We start from the raw sequence: 20149 nt of genomic DNA, 5'->3' as shown, positions 1-20149 counted from the left end.
CAGCAGTGGCAATGAGCCTCTCCTGCCTCCCTGATGGAGAGCTGTGTGTTTCTGTTCAGTGCTGGAAAAAGACAGGGTACGCATGATACTGTTCCATACTCTCAGCTATTTTATAAGTCATGTATCCCTGTCCACTAAAGAGTAGATAATGCATAGTGGAGTTCTGTAAAATTCTTACAGGCTATGCTCAAGTGTTTGTGAAAAGCTGAGGCTGAGTTGAGGTTTAGTTAAGCTCTAGCAATGTTGTCTTTGCCTTAGCTAGTGAACTGCTGCTTGGAAAGGGATTTAATGGTTGGCTGAGCTGTGTCCCCTTTTGTGATGAGATTTCCAAAATTTGTCTTTGAGGTGTTCTTGAATGTATAGAAGGGTTTTTTCCTCTACTCTCTTGATGCTTTCTGCATTTTTAAACTAATTGTAAATACTTTCTGATGCAACACTTTGCTAAACAGCATAATGCTTGTTTTGCTTGTTATTCTCTGGACATAGCCAATAGTTTCTATTACTACAATAATGTCAGTCATTACAGAAAAATACAGGGTTACTTAAATATCTCCTTTGCATCTTCTCTGTCAGCTCTCCCCCACTTCAGTGCTGCCATTTGCAACTGTGTCATGAGTGTTTGTATGACAGGGAATTATTACTGAGTCACTTTGTTTTGTTCCCTTTAAATCTTGGGTTGTGTGTGATCTGGTCACTTGAGAACAGGGAAAAACTAAATTTCTTACAGCACTTAAAAAAGAAAAAAAAAAAAGGTGCCACAAAAAATCACCAAAACAAAAAGCTCCACCAAGCATAAGCCAAGGCCTCTGCAATCTTGTCTAGGTTTTTAATTTAAAATATGGAGACATATGGTTCTGCACATCCTTTGTTCTTAGAGGGTGACTTTCCTTTATCTGGCTCTATTCACCAGCACTAGTGTTGTGTTCCCAGTTCCTTACTCCATTGTAGAAAGGGGCAGAGAACATCATAGTCAGTCTCTGCTTTGCAGTTCCTGTTTTGTGGAAGATGTCCTCGTGGGCTTCTTGGTGATTCATATGTACTGTAGGTCATTGCTCAATACTTGTCTGAGTAATAAACTTCTTTGGAAGTTCTGCATCCAGTAGCACTGAGCACATTCCAACCTTAGCCCTGAATTTTTATCTTTTTTTAGGAGAATGGCAGAAGTAGTGGTCACTGCTGCCTTTTATGTCTTGCTGCTGTGTCATTCAGGCCTCTTACAGTAGTTTTGCTTTTGGGAACTGACCCTTTTGGGAATTGGTGCTTTGCCACCAATCCTTTGGGTATGTGAGAACTTTATACTCGTAGTTTGCAATCCAGCTGGGAGAAGTATCTCTGTATATCCTTGTGCTCCTGGAGCTGTGATGTGACACTTGCCTTGCTAAATGCACAGCTCTGTTTGCCTTCCTGAGGGTGCTCTCCCAAACTCCTTGAGCTCTGAGTTCTATGCAGCTCCTGATGCTGCAACTGGATCCTCTCTCCAGCTTTCCTTAAGAAAAGGACCGACTTCTCCCACTTGTTTCTATCTCCTTCCGAGCCTCTTGTTCCTTTCATGCCTTGAAACCTGAGTCATGTAGGAAGCGGAGGTGACTAGTAAGTGAAGTGGATCCAGCTCAGTGAAGGCAATTTACAAAAGGGTAACTGATGGCCTGCCAAAAGACTTTTCTCTCTTACAAAACCAGATACATGCACAAGCTGCCAGCGGATGCAGTCTGGCTTTTTTTTTTTTTTTTCCCCAAGCTGGTTTTGCTATTTTTGGGGTAGAATGCTTCAAAGTGTCTTGCACATGGCATCAAGTTTCTTGTAGTAGAAAAGTGAAGAATTGCAGCAACTGTACATCAGTTTCTTCTGGTGTTCATAAGGAGTAGGATTGTGCTCTGAAAATCAACTCGGCAAGGAGGAGGAAGGAAGAACTCGGTTACTGCAGGGAAGAGCAGTGGTAGCAGTGCCCAGGCAGTGGCTGTTCAGGAGCAGCACTCAGCTCCTGGTAAGGCAAGTAGACTGGAGCACAGACATTGTGTTTGTTAGAGGGGTGCACTGCAGGGGAGATGGGTAACTTGCACTCTCTGAGTTGATGCTACTGAGCTTACTGTGGTTTTCAGAACCAGCTTTTGGGACACTTTACTCACATACAGGTGTTTAATAATGCTGGCTGACCCTCCCCCTCTGTATTGTAATGCTCTTTTTGTGACAGCAAATGACTTTAAACCCCATTTGTTTCATCAGGCTGGTGATGTCACTTTGTAAACCTGCACATTAGATTGTTATCAAGCTGTTGCTTGGGAAGCATGACAGCATGAATCATTTGTGTTAGGAAAATTTGTGGACAGAGTATGTAAGTTACTCTTGCAAACTGTCTCGTTGTTTGTTTTAAACTTTAAATTGGGTTTCCTAAAGTGAATTGGATTAATCTCTGTCAATTCTATTGTGTGTGATTTGACTAGTACCAGCTACTTTAGAGCTCAGTACCACTCACTAATAGGCAACTGTTCCTTGACCTGCCCACAGGGAAAAGCTGTTCCAAATCCCCAATAGCTACTAACTGCAGTTGTGTTTGAGCACAAAGTTTTTTATGCTACCTAAACTCTGCTTTAAACTCTAGTCTGTACTCAGGATTTTTTTATTATGTTCTTTTACCTGCATGCTTCTCTCTAAAGAAAAACTTGTCCAGCATAGTGCTAGCTGCCCTTGAGAAACTGGTGGAAGAACAAGAGTCAGTGTACACTGAGCATTTGAATTCTGGTGAATTTAAAGATTGGGGGGGGGAACTAGGAGTTAATCACTTATTTACACTGCCTAATAATATCATGTTTGTTTTGGTGTAATGGAGAAATGGCTAGAGAAGATGATGTTGCTCAGGCTCATGGCATCACAGGAATCGGTGGCACTCTGCACTGCAGTTCACAGAGCAATGAAGTACTAAGGACCAGTGAAACTGTCTTTTGGATTGTTTATGTGGACATGCATGTTTCAATGAGTCCTTTAAAGTACAATTTAATAATAATTTCTGGAATACATTAAATTGAACCTTACTTTGCCTGTAAGTTGCTGCAAAGTTTGTCTTTATTAGCAGTGTGATGAAAGGACATAGTTGATGTTTGCTCCTTCTGCTGCTTAAAAATAGGTATTTGTTAAACTCGTGTGTGGGTTATGTGCTTAAGAACAGGGACTGGGGAGGGAAAGGGAAGCCAGGTAGTTAAAATCAGCACCTTGACTGTTGTAGTTGCACTGGCAAATGTTTTTGCTTGTGGAACTACATATGTGCTGATTTGTCAAAACAGGGATAGTGGCTGAGAGGAGATTTATGTTCATAATCCTAATATCTGAGAATCTTGTTGGTTCACAGCTTAAAGCAGGGGTTCAGTCTCAGAAGAGCTTCAGCCAAGAAAGAATACAGAAAACCTGACGTGACATCTATTTTATTTCACTTTTTTTTTTTAATTTCACTTCTTTTAATTCTAACTTGGAAGCAGTACATAAAGACAAGGCAAACCCAATTTTTACGTTTGAGGTTTTTGCTAACTGACAGCAAAGATGAAATGCAAATAAGTGGGTAAAGGAGGAATATGATAAGCAATTGCTTTCTTGGAGTTGATGTTTCTGAGAAATGGACTGTGTGTGGTGTGGCTGTGTGCTGATAGGGCAGTGTCAGAGTGCTGGTTTGGTTCTAACAGGGAACATTTGAGAACCCTTTTCTGTGGGTAAAATATCTTTTCCAAATATGCAAGGCTTCATGATTTATAAGAACAGAGTGTGATGAAATCATTTTGGCATTTTAATTTTTATTAAAAAAACTAAATCCTGAACTGGAATTACTACTTCTTATCTGCATCTGTGTCTGTCTGGAGAGGTGTCATTACCAGGGCCCCCTCCCCTGTCTGTCTCCTTACCTGAAGGGAGGAGCCCACTTGAAACAATGAGAAATTCCTGAACACCCTCTTGCCTGAAAAATGAGTCTTGTCTCCTTTCAGCAAACACACTCTGTGTATGTTTCAAGTACAAAAATCTAGATTCTGAACTCTGTTAAAAACAAACACACAACTTCCATTCCCCCTCTTCCACAAAAGAACAGCCAGTAGCCAAAACCCCTTTGCTGAATTGCTGAAGGTACAGTCTAGATCTAATGCTTAGGTCTCTGCCAGGTTGTCCCATCAGTGTCCCCATCCCCCTTCCCTGCTTTGTTTCAGTGTTTTATACTCTCTCTATAAAATGTGGGTATACTTCTAAAACCCATTTCCTTTAAAATATTTCTGGGTTAGAGTAGTCTGTCTTGATGAAGCCTGTTCATGAATCAACCTCTTTGTAACCTATGTTGTAGTAAGAATTTTAGGAATTTCCTTTATTAGGACCCGTTAGTATACTGCAGCCACTGAGTGAGCTGCATTGATTTCTAGGTGAAACAGCCTGAAATTGCCCCAAATTTATGGCATATGCCAACCTTCTGTACACTGCTTCTTTTCACTGTGCAAAACTTAAATATCCTGAAGTTGGTCTGTTACTGGCAAATGTTATCCCACATTTAATACTTACAATATTCTTTGTAGAGAAACAGCAATTTGAGTCTGAAACTGTTTTTCAGGTTAGCTGACTGCTGCTAATGGCATGGTGAGATGTGTTGAAGAGCAGCTGCGAGGGTGTCCAAGGGCAGGGGGAGCACAGTAGAAGCTGGGCTTGCAACATCATGGGCCAGTGTGTCACCAAGTGCAAGAATCCTTCTTCTACCCTTGGCAGCAAAAATGGGGACAGAGAATCCAGCAGCAAGTCTCACAGTAAGAGAAGTGCAGTCCACAAAGACGACCACGGCTCAGCTTGTGGGAAGGCTTCAGGAGACATACTTGTGAATGGGACAAAGAAAACAGATGCTGCTGTAGAGTCTAGTCAGCCTCCAACGTTCCCTGGAGATACAAAGAAAGACTCTGTTTGCAGTGCAGAAGAATCTTCACTTCAAAGGATTGGGGAGTTATTTAGGAGGTATAAGGATGAACGGGAAGATGCCATACTGGAAGAAGGGATGGAACGATTTTGCAATGACCTCTGTGTTGATCCCACTGAATTTAAAGTACTAGTTTTGGCTTGGAAATTCCAGGCTGCTACCATGTGCAAATTTACAAGGTTAGTTCTTGTAGAACTTGTAATTATTTTCGTATGTTAAAGTATATCCTGTCAGCTGTATGTTGGAGAGCTTCACTTACTTATTTCTTCTAACACTTGCATTTTGATCAAATTAATTCCTACCACTGCAGAAGGTAAGCTTTGTATTGTCTTCTTTTCCCCTTCCCCTCACAGTGGGTTTCAGAAGATGTGGGTTTGGCCTTTATGCTGCTAACGATGAACAGTGTAGTGAGATTCTGTAGATACTCATGTATTGTTGATTTGCAAAAAGCAGTTCCTGTATCCATCTTCCATGTTGGTGATGAGATTGGACACTGAAATTGATTTTTCCTTTCAGGTAACGTAAGATTCTTTAGTAATTGCTACTTAACTCAGTTACTAGTCTGTGAAAGAATGACAGAATTGTTCCTGTCCAGCCAGTATTACACTTAATGTCTTTTACCAAGAGTAAACCTGTTAAAGCACAGAGAGGGAAGGAACATGAGGGGTTTGACACTGGTAGCTGTTTCATACTGGCTGACAAGCAATTCAAAGTGTTGTCTGCCCTTCTGGACAAGGGGCTTGGTCAGCAGCCTTACAGCATGTGTGGTGCTGCAGGAAATGACAGAATGGCTAAAACCTACCCCACAAAGGCCACAGCCAAACAAACTGCAACAGCCTCCCCCAGCTTGATAGCAATGTCCAGGCAAGAACAAGTAAAGAACTGCCTGCAGTGAGAGAGAAGTTTTTTGGTTTTGGTCTGTCTAGATTGGTGTGAGTAATGCTGTCTATTTTTACTTGGAACTTTGAAAATTACTTTGGTGTTCAGAGCTTTGACCCAAGCCTCTGCTGTGCACTGAGCACAGATAGCTATTCCAGCATCTTCAGATGTGGGTGTGTATGTGTCAAATGCATGAGTTACTCTGGAATGCAGACGTGGATTTACTGCAGGCTGATGACACGGGTATTTGCTAAGGTGGTAAAGGAATTGCACGTAGTGTCTGTAATTCTGCACAACCACCATGAGTTTTATTAACGTGCTCTTGTCTTTGTTGGAGAGGGCAAATCTAGTGATGAGAGGTTACCTTTGTTTAAGGGCACACTCCATGGTACAGGTGCTGATTGACTTCTTCCATCAAGAAGAGCAATGCAGCCTGCTCTCCTGAGCACTGCTCCATCTCCTGCCTTCCCTCCACCATCTCCAGTCTTCCCTCCAGCCCATCCCAGTCTGCTGACTCTGGTTAATATTGGCTAGTTGTAACACTTGCTCATGAGCATCAGAGAAATCGGAGCTGACCATCTACCCACTTGGCCAGAGCATGAGTTGGCCAGTTAGCACAGGACTGGTGGTTGGAGCAGTGCTGACCCTGTGTTGTGTTGTAGCCCATGTTGTGATGCTGTGCTTCCTTCCACCCTCTCAGCAGGTGCCTTGCTGACCGTCACTATTGGCACCTTTTTATTTTGCAGGCTGGAAGAGCAACCAAAAACCACAGGAAAGCCACCACTGAACTGCTCTGTCCCTTGGGAACAGCTTGCACAGAGCACAGGCATTGAGACATAGGCAGGGTTGAATCGAGCTGATGTAAATGTGGTGTTTTCAAACATTTGGAATTTCTTCTGTGGTAAATGAAATGCACTTTTTTAATGTGAAAGGCACTGGATGTGGTAGTGTCAAGTAGTCAGAAAGGCATAGCAAAATCTTTGAAATGCTGACAGTGCCCCAGCAGATCTGGATACACTAAACCTGTGTGGTTGCCCAGGGCAATAGGAATGCCTTGGAATTATCTCTCTTTTCAGTAGCTCCCACAGGCAAAACTTTGTTCCAGCTGTGCTTAGGGTACACCTTGTCCAGGTAATTCTCTTCCAGTTTGACGTAGCTGAATGGAGATGGGAAGCGTTCGGCTCGTGAGGTGGGTGGGAAGTGCTCACACTAATTCCTCTTCTCTTGCTTAATAGGAAGGAGTTTTTTGAAGGCTGCAAAGCAATAAACGCAGACAGCATTGATGGCATTTGTGCAAGGTTCCCAAGCCTCCTAAACGAAGCCAAGCAGGAAGATAAATTCAAGGATCTCTATCGTTTCACCTTTCAGTTTGGCCTGGACTCTGAAGAAGGACAGAGGTCGCTACATCGGGAAATAGCCATTGCCCTTTGGAAATTAGTCTTCACCCAAAACAAACCCCCCATTTTGGACCAGTGGTTACACTTCCTAGTCAAGAACCCCTCAGGAATCAAGGGAATCTCCCGGGACACGTGGAACATGTTTCTAAATTTTACTCAGGTGATTGGACCGGACCTTAGCAACTACAGCGAGGACGAGGCCTGGCCGAGTCTCTTTGATACCTTTGTGGAGTGGGAAATGGAGCGAAGGAAAAAGGAAGAGGAAACCAAATGTATTACATCTTCGGACACAGAGGGGCTGTGTGTGGAGGAACAGACTTAGCGGCATCGAAGCAGCAGCGACAAAAGCAACTTGTTGCCCTTCATGAAATGTAAACTCTGGATGTTTCTGGAAGTTACCGAGGCTCCAGATTTTTCTACTTTACACCTTTTTCTGCCTTGTCTTTGAAAGGGCTCTAAAATGCTGTATCATGTTTTAGGCACTTTCTTAATTTTGGTTATTCCTTTTACTCTTGCCCTGAAATATTTGACCCTGGCTACAAGTTAAGCGTTTTGGGGGTTTGTTTTTTTTTTTTTTTTTTTAAAGACTTCAGATTAGTATAAGTAAGTCTGATATTTCTTGCACAATGTAGATCTTTTTAGTTAGGTTAAATTAACATTGCTAAATTATACAGTGCCAGATTAAGTTTTTCATACTACATCTGTCAGGGCAGGTCTGTACTGTGTGTAGTGCTGTTTACATTGTTGAAATTTTAGGCTGTTATAATTTTAAGGTTTTATACCAAGAGGAACAGCAGTGTTAACTATAAATGCATTAATCCCCAGGTAATAAGGCTCTAAAACCCAACCTAAGCAACAGCTTTTTGTAATATGGCTAATTCCCATTTTAAGCTAACTCTTAGTGAATGAGTCCAGATCATTCCTCTTTTTGGACTTTCAAACTAAATGTTGGGATTGTTTTATAAAATTACTGTACCTGTCAGTCAACTGAGTGGTAGATGACAATTTGTATCTAAATCTCTTTACACATTCATGTAATAAAAGAGCAGTACTACCTCAGTTTTATTGAAAGTGAACTTCTTGATGGACTTCCGTTTTCCCCGGAAGTTGTATTTTTGTGGTTACATGAGAATATTTTTACTTGACTAAAAGAACCAAAGGTTCTGCTTCTTAAGTTTGCTAAACATTGACAGAAGCAACACACAAATCCTAAGTCTTCAAGGAAAACTGTGGTATAATTCTGCTTTAATTTGTTTGATTTATACCTAAAGTATTACCTTACTTGTCTGGCAAGCACAGTACTTCTATGTGAGGAACTATCTTTTGCATTAATATTAAGAACCAATTTTTTAAAACCTATGTTTAATTGCTAAATTGCAGTTAATACTCCACACTTTCTGGAGCAACAATATCGGCATCTGATGACAAAGTGAATTCTTAATGTGTTCTTAATGACAACAGTGTAGATGAGTCATTTTTAGACTGATTTGATAATATTTGGATAGGAGTCAATTTATTATTTTACAATGCCTGTATTGGGACTATTTGCCTGTTGAAATTGTTGTGACTTAAAGGGAGTTTTATTAACACTGGTTGAAACTTTTTTGGTTATTGATGCTACCTTTTTTAATTTTAGTATGTCAACTTTTTTACACCTTTTTGGTAAAAGGAATGATTGCCAAGGCTTTCTCTACAGCCAAGTGCTGGTTTAGTGAATTTGATACACTTACATTACACACCTTTTATTTTCAGAGCTGCATTTTAGGCTCATGAAACAGCTTCAACTGAAAAAACCAAACCAAAAAAGCCTGGACTGTCATCCCTAGCATCTAGTGGCTTTTGTGATAATAAGGGTTCTAAAGCTGAAGGGAAGCAGGTTTTAAGTGGTGAGCTTGTCCCTGGGTCCAGGGTGTCATGCTTTGCACATCTGCTGTGCCCAGAGGGGTTAGCAGACAGAGGAGTAGGATGTGCCTGAATTCTCTGACTGGCTTTGCTGGTGTGCAGCCTCTGCTTGGGTCTGAGGTCATAAATCACCAACAAAATGTGGGTAATGGAAACTGTTTAAAAAGAAACCCACAAGCCACAGATAACATCTCTTTCATCTAATGAAGGGAGAGTTTAGTCCATGCTGCTCTTGCTGGGAGACAAGCTGTGCAAAACAAATGTGGTTGTTTCAGATGCAGCTGAGTCTGTCCCTTTGCAGGAGGAGAGCCCTGAAGTTGCTGTTTTATAGGTAAATACACCCAAAGCTTTGTTCTTGTTATGATAACCTTCCAAGCTACTGTGGCACAAATACTGTTTGGCAGCAAAACCTTATTCTGATGTGGTGAGCAAAGCAGGCCAAAGCAGTTGTGCTGGTGTCATTGAATTTATGGTGAGACCTTTGCTGGTGCTGTTGTTTTAAAAAGACTAAATGAAATTCCCCAACAGAGGCTCCTTTGTTAGGCTAAGTCCCAAATGGAGGCTGAGTCGATAGTAGATGAAGACTGTATTTTAAGTTTGAGACTCTTCCTTCATTCAGCTATTAAATGCTTTGTTCATCACTTAAGGGTTTTTTTTCTAGAGGAGATTTAAAATGTGCAGAGTGTTGAAGGCTATTCAAAAGGACAGTCAGTGCACACCAGAGCAGGCAGTGGCTGCTCCAGAGGATGAGGGATGGAGCTCTTTAAGGAAGGTGTTTATCTTGTGGTTGGAATGTGGATGGCAGTGAGGAAATCAATCTGGGGCACTTCAAGGCTCAGCCATTTAATGTATCAGATGTAGTACAGCTTCTTTGTAAAGGCAGAGGTGAACACACAGGAAGGGAGAATCTGATTTCCTGCTGGGGAAAGGACATAGCATTCCCAGTGGCTGAGGTCCCACGTGCTCAGCACAGGGACAGCCCTTCTCTTGTTCTGCTGCTTCCAGCCTAGCAGGAGCAACTCCACCCACTGGGCAGAGTACTTGCAAAAATAGCCAAATGATCTAGCTAGCAAAGTACCATTTATTTTTAGCCTAATTTCAGTCTTTTAATTACCGTTTACAGAACGCAAACCAGACCTGTCCCTGTATTTCCTAACCAGGAGCAGGAGGTGCAGCTCCTTGGCAGTGCTGACAGGGAGTGAGGCCCTCAGACCTTCCCTGGGATTGCCTGGTGGTTGTGTGATCCTAAATGAGATTTGCCTGTGCTCTGTAGTGCTGGGACACCCGTGGGGACTGGGGGTTTGTGTGTGTGTTTCTGAGCAGTCTCTAATAATATTGGAGCCTCTGAAAATATGCTTGTTTAATGGTTAAACTGTGAATATCTGTGGAACAGGCCAAATACATTCACTCTTCGTTTTTCTGTAACTTAAATTTTTATTGTGTAGGGCACAGGACTGTAAGTGAGCAGTGATGCTGATGAAATCCTTGAAACCATTGCAACTATTTAATTTTCTTTTTTTAATTAGAGTGTGCATTAGGAAACTTTATGCATGTAGTGAATCTGCTGCAACTTGGGATAAATAACTATAGATAACTATATAGATAGTTATAGTAATATACTGGAAAACTGATCTGGTATCCACACTCTGTGGCATTTTACTGCCTTCTCTTATATGCAAAGAAATACAACTCTTGTAAACTTTAGTCCCTAGTAATAAAACACTGACCACCTGCACCATGTTACAGTTTGAAACACCTTTAAAATTTGGCTTCCAGATCAGCTGGAGGCTCAGTTGTGCTGATTTTTACTTGCATGGGTGCATTCTGAGGTCAAAGACTATTTACTGATTCAAGTAAGGATTTGAAAGATCCTGCCCATAGCTGGCCATAAAACATGACTGAGGAAATGAATTGGAATTGGACACCCAAATTGTGAGTTTACTTGCTGCTGGTGCTATTCTATGTGGAGAATTACAGCCTTTTAGTACGGTGTAATCTTAAGGAAAGAAACACAGGAAAAATAACCGAAGGTGTGGCAGGTGGCACAAAAGCAGACAGCTGAAGCCTGTGGCATTTGGGACTGCCAAGAGCCTGCTTCCCTGGGCTGGCATGGCAGATCTGCTCATGGATCAGGCTCTGAACCACAACGGCTTCTCAGCCAAGCACAGTTCAGAGCATGGAATGAGTTCACCCTGCCTGCAGGTGAGTGACTCAGGCTGGTTGCAGATAGCTGCAGCCCCTCATCCTGCAGGCAGGGTTGGCTGTCAGGTGCCAGGTGATGGTCAGAGTGCTGGGGGCAGCAGCAGCCTTGCCTGTGTCACTTTTATTTCACTCCTTGCATGTTCATTAGGGCCTGGAGAACCCATGGATCCTGGACTAGCCTGTCCCCTGTGGTTCCCAGACATGGCTATGCACTGACCTTAGTCTTTTCATGACACTGTCAACATAAGTATCTTCCTTATAGTTCTAAGCCTTGTTTCAAAAAACCCCAAAAACCAAACCAACCCAGCAAAGTTAAAGAAACACCATGTAGTTAATAGCCACCTCAGTCATTGTATGATTTGTTGGCTGAGTTTACATCATTCCCAGTCTTTGGAAAATAATAGTCATTGTGAGTTTCTGGGTCTTGCAGCCTTGTGTTCTGCAGTGTGATCCTTCTCTAGAAGGTCCTCAGTAAATTGGGCACCCAGTTTGTCCCTTGAGCTCACTCTGCTCAGTGTGTGCATGTGAATTTAGCCTTTTGTATGAAAAGCAAGATGCTTAACCTGAAACTCAAAATTCTTCAGGGTAGTGCTTCAAGATAGAACAAAACATATTTTTTCAAGTAAGTATTAAAAGCAAAGTGTCTGCTTAAACTTTGTTGTGTGCAAACAAACCCACCAGTGTTAACATTTTCTCTCTGGACTATTGAAGATTGAACCTTTGGTTTTATATCATCAGCTGAAGTAAAATACATGAGATTGTAAGACAGACAGAAGGCTGTAACTCCTTCACCATGAAGTACATAGGTATCTCTACCTCTTGTTCTTAGACTTGAATAGTTTAAGGCAACCACCCTTTTGCCCCAGGATTTTATGCCTGGATGAGTAATTATTTTTTTTAATTGACCCCAGTTAAGTATTATCTATTTGCCATAGTTTTTGGGATACTGCATTTAATCTGTATGCAATGGACCCTTTGCAAGGGAGGCAGGTCAAGCTGCAAACAAAAGTGTTGGTCCTCCTGGGTGCTAGTTTTGGAGTGCAATAGAGTGACTGACCAGAGCTACATGGCCTGTGGCTCAGGGGCTTCTGTCATCACACATCCTCCTCCCTGGTCAGGCTGCCTGGACTGACAGTGGATTGAGGATTGAGCAGCTGCTCCCCAAGTGGGAGCCATCAGCCTTTTCATTTGCCCTTGGAATGCTTTAGGAACCCACCTGATGCAGTACCATGAGTGTGTTTTTCTTCTAATCAAAAATACTGTGTTTTGTTCCGTGTTGGACTGGACCTGTGACACCCAGCAGAGATGGGAGCTGTAAAAGGCTACATGCATCCTTTTCCTCCCTGAGGTCAGAATCCTGCTCAGGATAAAACCCTTATGCCTGAGCAAAGCTGGAGTGTTCTCAAGGGGACTGGAGGAGCCAGAGCAGCTTTGGTGCTCAGCTGTAGTCATTAATGCATCAAGGGGGGGTGTTTTTCATGCAGCACATCTGTGTCCCTTGCTTTCCTCCCCCAAAGCAAACTGCAGCACAATTACTGTCATGGCAAATCCCCAATAGATGCAATGCTGTAGCAACTGTTGCTGCAAGATTCTTCTTCCAGTGTGAGAGCTGCTTTTGGGGTGTGACCTCTTGCACTGTCAGGACAGGTGTGTGTTTGAAGGGAATGGGGAGGATGTGTGAGACCACAGGTGAAAGGAGCATGAACCTTCTTGTCCTAACAGCTTGCCTTAAATCACTGACATGGCAGCAGTTCCTCGCTACTACTGCAATCCTCAGTCTCTGAAAATCCAACATGTTCTGTAGGTTATACTATTTTTATTTTTTTTTTATTTTTTTAATAAGTTTCTATCTTTGCAAAATTGCACTCTTCAGATAAGCCCTTTCTGAATAGCATAACAACACAGGAAAAAAAAATCCCATCTCCAATGTTTGTGCTGTAAAGTGGTTTTTTTTTTCTTCCCCCCCTGTAAATTATATCTGGACTAAAGGTTGCCTACTGTTGAACCAGCATGTTTACTTGAATGTTGCCATTTTATGCAGTTACAGCTGCTGACTCTTGCCCTTCTGTGGGCCCATGAGAGTGGAGATCGTGTGACCAGAGGTGGCAAACCCGCACAGAGGATCAGTGGAGCTGAAGTCTGGCTGCTGTTTTTATACTCCCAACTGTATTACATGTTGGGGGACTTCACAGAATCCTGCTCAGTATTTTGAAGTTGTGACTCTTTAAGTCACACTAAACATAATTATTTGAAAAAAATATGCTTGCTTTCTTCCCTGTAAGTCTTGAAATAGTCTTTAAAAAGGAGGTGGGCTGGCAGGAGGGCCTCGTGCTCTTAGGTGTTGAGTTACTCAAGTTCCAGGAGCTGTGGATGGCACTGGCAGGATTAGGTCCTGACGCAGCACTGTTTGGGTTTGCACTGGCTGGTCTTGAGGGCACAAAGCAACCACAAGGCCTCTGTGTGCTGCCTGGAGGAGAAGGGCCAGCCTGGGAGAGCTGTTGGTGCAGCAGGTTCCTTGGAGAATTTGTGTGGATCTTGAGGCCTCCGTTTAGCCTCAGGTGCCCTCTATGGAACGAGTTGGTCTTTGGGCTCCTCAGTAAACCAGCAAGGGTGGACAGGGTCAAAGCTGCTGTTCTTCATGCCAGGGGTGTGTTTTGCCTTTTCAGACTTACCCAAGAGAGAACCTTGTATGAGCCAATTTTCTTGCTCTGGGAAACAATGAATGTGTTGCTTGTTGCAGAGCAGCTCTGTGCTTCCTCTTTGGGACAGCAGGATCAGAAGTGCTGTGTAAATGTGATGCTTGAAAATGGCTGGAGTAAATTCTGTTTCATGTAGGGTCTTGTTTTCAAAGGGATGCAGCCAAATTTTGAAACCATGATCTAGAGAAAAAGTGGGAGAATTTCAGGATGTTGCATCTACTGAATCCTGTTTGTAGTTTTACAGTTACTTTTATATCAAATTTTTCTCACTGTTGTTGTCTGGAACAGAATGGAAACAGCATCTTATGGAATGTGCAATCTAAGGCACAATGCAAATAGGGTGTGATAAGAAGGTTTGTCTTTACTTGATAGCAATCCTGAGTGCAATGTTTTTGTTGTGTCCCTTTTGGAAGAAGAGCATTAAGTGCAGTCTGAGGTTTTTCTTTTCTTATAAGCAAAGCATTGGTTTGCCCATTACTGACTTCTTGTGGAATTTGTGCCAGATGTATATTAAATATTTTGGTGCTTTTTCTAATCCAAGCTGCCATTCATTTACGTGTGAGATTATTGTACTTCTGTATATTTAAATGACCAATCCCTTAAAGAAAAACAAAACAAAACAAAAAAAATAATCCTTTAGTCACAATGTATCCTGACTACTGTAGCTTGTAAATGTTCCAAAGCTTCTGGGTTTCCTGTATTCCAGTAAGATCTGAGGGGAGGGGAACAGCTACAGAAACCTAACCCACTGGAAAGGGAACTCACACGCTGTTCTGTGCGTTACTGAACAAATGAGTAACATTTGTGGTGTTTACATAACGACACATTGGTGTTCACTTTTTTGTGCTCAAGCTTTGTACAAAATGTCTTATTTAAAGCTGAAGTCCTTTTTACATTTTTCAATTAAAAAGGGACAAATTACTTATTTTTTCATGCCTATAAATAGGACTCTTGCTAGTTTTATTTGTCATCTGAGTTTCTCAAGCAGGAATCCTGATGCTTACTAAATCCTGACTAGTCCTTGCAGGGAGGTGACCTCATCATTTTTAAGTCTGTGGAATGAAAACTAGCTGGGTTTTTTTCAACTTTGCAGTGCAAGTGTCTGCAGCAAGGAGATGCTGGATGTGAACAAGAGTGAATCTCCTTACAAAGGGGTGAGTGCTGGGGTCAGTCTGCTGTTCCCAGCTTCCCCTGAGCTGCTTGGCCCATGGTCTCTGCTGCTGGGTGAGCAGCAGGGACTGGCTGTGCTGGGGAAGGCACTGACTCCCTTTCACATTCTGTAGTAGCACTGACGTTGTTGCTTATCCCAGTTTGCAACAGCTGCAGCCAAGGGATGCCAGGATCACTTGGAATGGCTGAGGTACCTTTTTGTAAGAAAAACTTGGCACATTCATCTTGCTTAATCACAGATTTCATTTCAGGAGTGTTGGAGGCTTTAAATTTAGTCATGAATGACACTGCCATGAGCATCTCCTGCCTGCTCACTGCTGCTGCCTCTGGGCTGGTGTTGCACTTGCCTTTCTCCTCCTTGCCTGTGTTTGCACCTGCTCCTCCACACAGCAACTCCCAACTTCCACTCCTCAAGCAGAGAGCCCAGTACAGTGACCTTGGGGTTGGAAGGTAGGAGGATGTAAACATTCTACCAGCTGTCTTTAATAATTTTTGGAATAATAACTATTTCAACTTGATCTCAGCCTATTCTAATTCACATCAAGAAATTTCATGGTCAAACCTTTTAACAAATATTTCTGTTTAATTTTTCTGGGTTTTCTTTTCCTGAGTGCCAAAAACTCCCCCAAGCATCCTTGTGCTTGGGAATTCCATGTGTTAACAAGAGATGCCCAAGCAGCCTCTGTTGTCGGTGGCAATGGCTGCAAAGCACAGGGCTGGAGCTGTCAGGTTGCAGATCACCTCATCCTGCTTCCAGCTCCCTGTGGAATGTGATGCTGTGCAAAGTCCACAGAGCCCTGTGCTTCCCTCAGAACGGCCCTTGGCCCTCCCACAGCCACACTGAATCTTCTCTTTTTTTCCTTCTTTTCTGTGTGTGAGGGGTGGGTGGGGGTGCTCAGGGAGGGAGGAGAAAGTGGAGATTGTCCAAGAAGTATGAATCACTGATTCCTCCTTTCCATGGACTAAGTACAGTCCTTTCCTGGAAAGGAGGCAGCGACTCCACTTCAGGATCTGGCAGTGCACATTTCCAGCAATCCACACAATTCCTGAGGGTGGCTATTTACTGCTGAGCAGCTGGTTTGCCACAACCTGGCTGGCTGGTTTGTGGCCTGTGATGGGTCAGTAAAGACTCTCCAGCTGGTACCTTGCTCTCCAGCAAGGAATGACATCTTCCAGGCCAGTCCCACTCGGCTCCTACGCAGCACTGCCCCTGGTTTGCCCCAGCTCTGCCTAACCACTTGCCTGGCTCAACCCACAGCAAGAAGGGTTAATGGAAAAAGTTTTGTGCTTTAAGATGTTTTGAATTGGTTTTATTTTTAGACTTTGTAGAAGATACAGAGTGAAAGCCTATTGTTCTTATGGTAAGAGATCTTTACAAAGACATCAATATTTAAAATAATTAAAAATAGCTTAACAAAAGACTTTACTTAAAAACTTGGCAGTTTAACAAGCACTCCTCCCTCCAGCATCTTTGATTCCCATCAGACCAAGGCCAGACTGTGATCCATGTGTGCTGCAACACAAACAAGAGGTGTGTTAGTCCTGCTCAGGGTAGCCTTGATGCATATAACCTTGCTGGTCTGCGACCCTCAGGGTCAGCAGGCTGAAAAACTGTAATTGTTTTTCCACCCAACAATTATTTGGCATTCTTTTTAATCAAGAAACCTCCTCTGGACTGTCAGTCCTCTGGGAAACAGTAATACAGGAAACTTGCTTGGCAAGAAACCTCTTCCAAGCCTGAGATGGAGCTCCTATCCAACCCAATCAGCTTCCATAGGCTCTCTGTGGATGCAGATTCCTGAATCCACTTGTTCTGCTGGTGGGAATCATACCCTCTTGGTAGTGCACACTTGTGCTGAGTGAGGGTAGTTGGAGATGGCCCTTGAATACTGAATTTGGACCTGCTGAGCCCAGCGCGTGCTGCAAAAGACACATGGTGTGGATTGTAACTCACAGCTATCTTTGCCTCAAACCTTTCCATGGGGTGACAGGTGAGTGTGCAAATTACCTGAGTTGATAAAGGGTATAGAGAAGAGCCAAATGATTGCTCAGAAATGTAAAAACTGATGCAGTTGTAGCCTGCAGAGAGGGACCCTCAGGTCAGGCCCCTCCAACTGATTCAAACTGAGGCAGCATTCGAGTCTCAGCTTCACATACCACTGCATGCAGTCAGCACTGCACTGGTAAGGCAGGAATTGCTGCTGACTCAGTTTGTAAGCTCACATTCTTGGGGGAAGGGGGAACCAGCTTAATGCTCTTTATTGAAGAAGTAAAATTATGAAAAAAACTAATTTTTTTGCCTTTTTTTGGTTAAAGTTACTAGAAACTGAACAATTAGAGCAAATCACCCCTTGGCTGAAACGGTTTGTCACTGCCATTAAGCCTAAATATCTCTTGGCTTGGGCTGTATCTCCCTCCTAGGGACACAGTTTGGAGCAGAGGATAATAGAGCATCATGGCTCTTTTCAGGAAGCTTTGCAAGTAAAAGAGGGGAGCCTGGCCTGGCTGCCCAGCCAGGCAGAAGAAATGCTGTTGAGCAGCTCTGGCTCCTGCTTCTATTTCAGGACATTTCTTGTGTCTCCATGAGGAACGGTGCCCCTTCTGCTGAGGGACACTGAAGAAAAGCAAAAGTAGATACGACCTTTGTTAGACTGTCTGACCAGTGAGACAGTGAGAGAACAGAAGGCTGCTGAAATAGGTATGTCCTGAGTAACTAGGGCCTGGCTTGGGAAAGATGGAACCTTTCTGCTCAATAATCAAGCAGTGAGACTGTGGGAGTTCAGGCCCCTGGGTCTGAAAGGCAGGAAGCTCACCCCATCTGGAAGAATCCTGACACCAGTGCTGCAGCCCAACTCCACTGCAGGACCTTCCCCTTCCTATGGAAGCTGAAGGAGTCGTGAAAATGTTCTTTTTTTTTCAGTTGTGTCCATTGCACACGTCTGGGTACCCGAGGACAACTGGTAGCTGGGCCTTGGCTGCAGTAGTCAGGTGCCTTTAGAAACCAAACCAAACCCCATCAAACCCACCCCAAAAACTGCTGTGCAAACTGCTTGATTCTCTCACGGCCTCATAAAAGCTACCTCACTGCCAATGAAGATGAAACATCCATCAGGGGAAGGCAGGTGAACTGGTAAGACCTGTACAATTAATCAACACTGTGGACCCTCAGCTACATGAGGGATGTGTCAGCTCCTCTGCTTGTGGCTCAGGGACAGAACCCAGGGCTGAGGTTTTATTGGCCGGACATGAGTAAGTCCAACAGTGTCTGCAGGGCTTCTCTGGGGCTTTCGCTTCCTTATGCAGGGTTTGAATTTTTAATAGATTAAGATAAAAATACTCAGCAATGTATTTTCCTTGGTTCTTTGCAAAGTAGGTGGCAAGTTACCTGTTCACTCCAGGAAAGAGAACAACGCACAGGGTGTTCCTCTGCAGGCTTCTATAAAGCTTTTTGATATGGTGGTCTAACTTCTTCACCTGTTTCCTTAGATCCTGCTCCTACATATGAGAATACAAGCATTAAAATCCCCAATTCATCTGCAGTTCTGCACCAATCATACTTAAAACAGAGTGTGGGGAGATGACCCCTAGGCAGTGTCGGGAGGGCACCAAGTGAGGACAGCAGTTGGCACTTGGCAGAGCAGTGTCCCAGCTGCAGGGATGCCCTACTCAAATGGCCCCACAGCTTCCTCCAGCAAAAATGAGAGATGCAACTAAAGCTCTTCTTTCCTGTGTGACTACACAGCTACTCACCTCTCCTACTGACTCCCATAGCACCTGCTCCACCTGCACAGTCAGCCCTCCAGGCAGGCTGCAGGTCCTGGGCAGCTATGCTGGCTTGATGGTTATACAATACCCTGCAAACATCACTTTATCTTGTGGTATTACCTCTCCAAACTGCCCCTGTGGGAACTGATCCTTGGCAGCAACTTTGCTCCAGCACAAGGAGACCCTTCTGTCACATGCAGTGTGCACCTAAGGCAGCTCAAAGTTACCACTGCTGGTTCCCAGGGTGGCCCCTCCTGAGTGCAATGAACATCAGGGAACGCTCACACTCACAGAGTCAGACAGCTCCTCTGTTTGCTCAGGGAAGATGTGTTCTCCATGCTTCCCACTGCTTTGATTCATTTGCTGAATCCATCTCCAGAGGTGACCTGAGGCAAGAGCATTCCGGCTTCTTAGCTCACGACCCTTCACAGTCCATCCATTTACAGCTTCAACAGCATCCATAGCACTCTCTGATTTCCGGAATTCTGAAAAAAAAAGAGAAGGAAACGTGCTTTGATGCTGTTGCTGCCCTGCTCCTTGGTACCTGCAGGGCAGGGCTAAAGGTGTGGAGCAGGAGGGAGATGAGAAACTGAAACCACTGCAGCAAGCAGATCCCTATTTTCCTACAGGTAAACATCAGACTGTAGAAATGGCAGTTGACTGCAGCAGCACTAGCTGTCCTCACCTTTCAGAGGTGATTACTGGTCTGTGTGGAGTTGCACATTAGTCAGCCCTCATGTTGAGGTACTGGAGCCAATGAGCTGCCCTGGGACTTTTCTAAGTAAAGATTTGTTTTTTAAACAGGTGTTTTTTCCTTTTAAATACTTCGCTGTAAAGTGCTCCTCCAAACAATACATGCTTTCACTGGAATACTTTTTATACCATCCCTCTGAGCACACCTGAGTTTCAGTAGCTCTTGCTGTGTCTGTGCAAAGTCCCAAAGGCTGCTGAATGAGCTTCTTTGAAGGAAATAAGCAGGCTGTGTGTGAAGCTACTTACTGAGGAAACAGCAGTTCCTGTGCTTTCCACTCTGGAGATCCTTTGGCAGGAAGAGTGTTTCCAGGTCTTTCAACTGGCTGAATTCTTCTTGCAAGTCTGTCTCTGTTAATGACTTCTTTAGACCAGACACATAAATCACACCTTGGTTTTCTACATCCCGTTCCAACGCCTCTATCAGAACATCACAGTCCAGCATTGCTGCAGTG

At 43.5% G+C, this 20149-nt stretch overlaps 2 protein-coding genes across 2 annotated transcripts in view; one reads left to right on the top strand and one right to left on the bottom strand.

The window, feature by feature from the left end:
• The first annotated feature begins 4678 nt into the window (after window positions 1–4678).
• DCUN1D3 (DCN1, defective in cullin neddylation 1, domain containing 3) lies at window positions 4679–7754 on the top strand. Its single transcript, XM_009073277.1, has 2 exons — window positions 4679–5109; window positions 7045–7754. The coding sequence occupies exons 1-2, from the start codon at window positions 4679–4681 to the stop codon at window positions 7526–7528; spliced, it is 915 nt and encodes a 304-aa protein (XP_009071525.1). The 3' UTR covers window positions 7529–7754.
• Window positions 7755–16477: 8723 nt separating this feature from the next.
• The window catches only part of LOC103800886 (putative RNA exonuclease NEF-sp), a gene marked incomplete at its 5' end in the record, with an annotated part of 13734 nt that continues 10062 nt past the window's right edge, over window positions 16478–20149 (bottom strand). The window contains 4 exons of the mRNA XM_009073278.1: window positions 16478–16692; window positions 18565–18674; window positions 19236–19429; window positions 19944–20149. The exon at window positions 19944–20149 is cut by the window's right edge and continues 5 nt beyond it. Of these exons, the coding sequence (XP_009071526.1) occupies window positions 16623–16692; window positions 18565–18674; window positions 19236–19429; window positions 19944–20149 (580 nt within the window). The remainder of the gene's footprint in view (window positions 16693–18564; window positions 18675–19235; window positions 19430–19943) is intronic.

This window comes from Acanthisitta chloris, unplaced genomic scaffold (assembly GCF_000695815.1).
Source record: "Acanthisitta chloris isolate BGI_N310 unplaced genomic scaffold, ASM69581v1 scaffold36174, whole genome shotgun sequence".
NCBI classification, from domain to species: domain Eukaryota; kingdom Metazoa; phylum Chordata; class Aves; order Passeriformes; family Acanthisittidae; genus Acanthisitta; species Acanthisitta chloris.
This window is presented reverse-complemented; position numbering and strand designations above follow the sequence as displayed.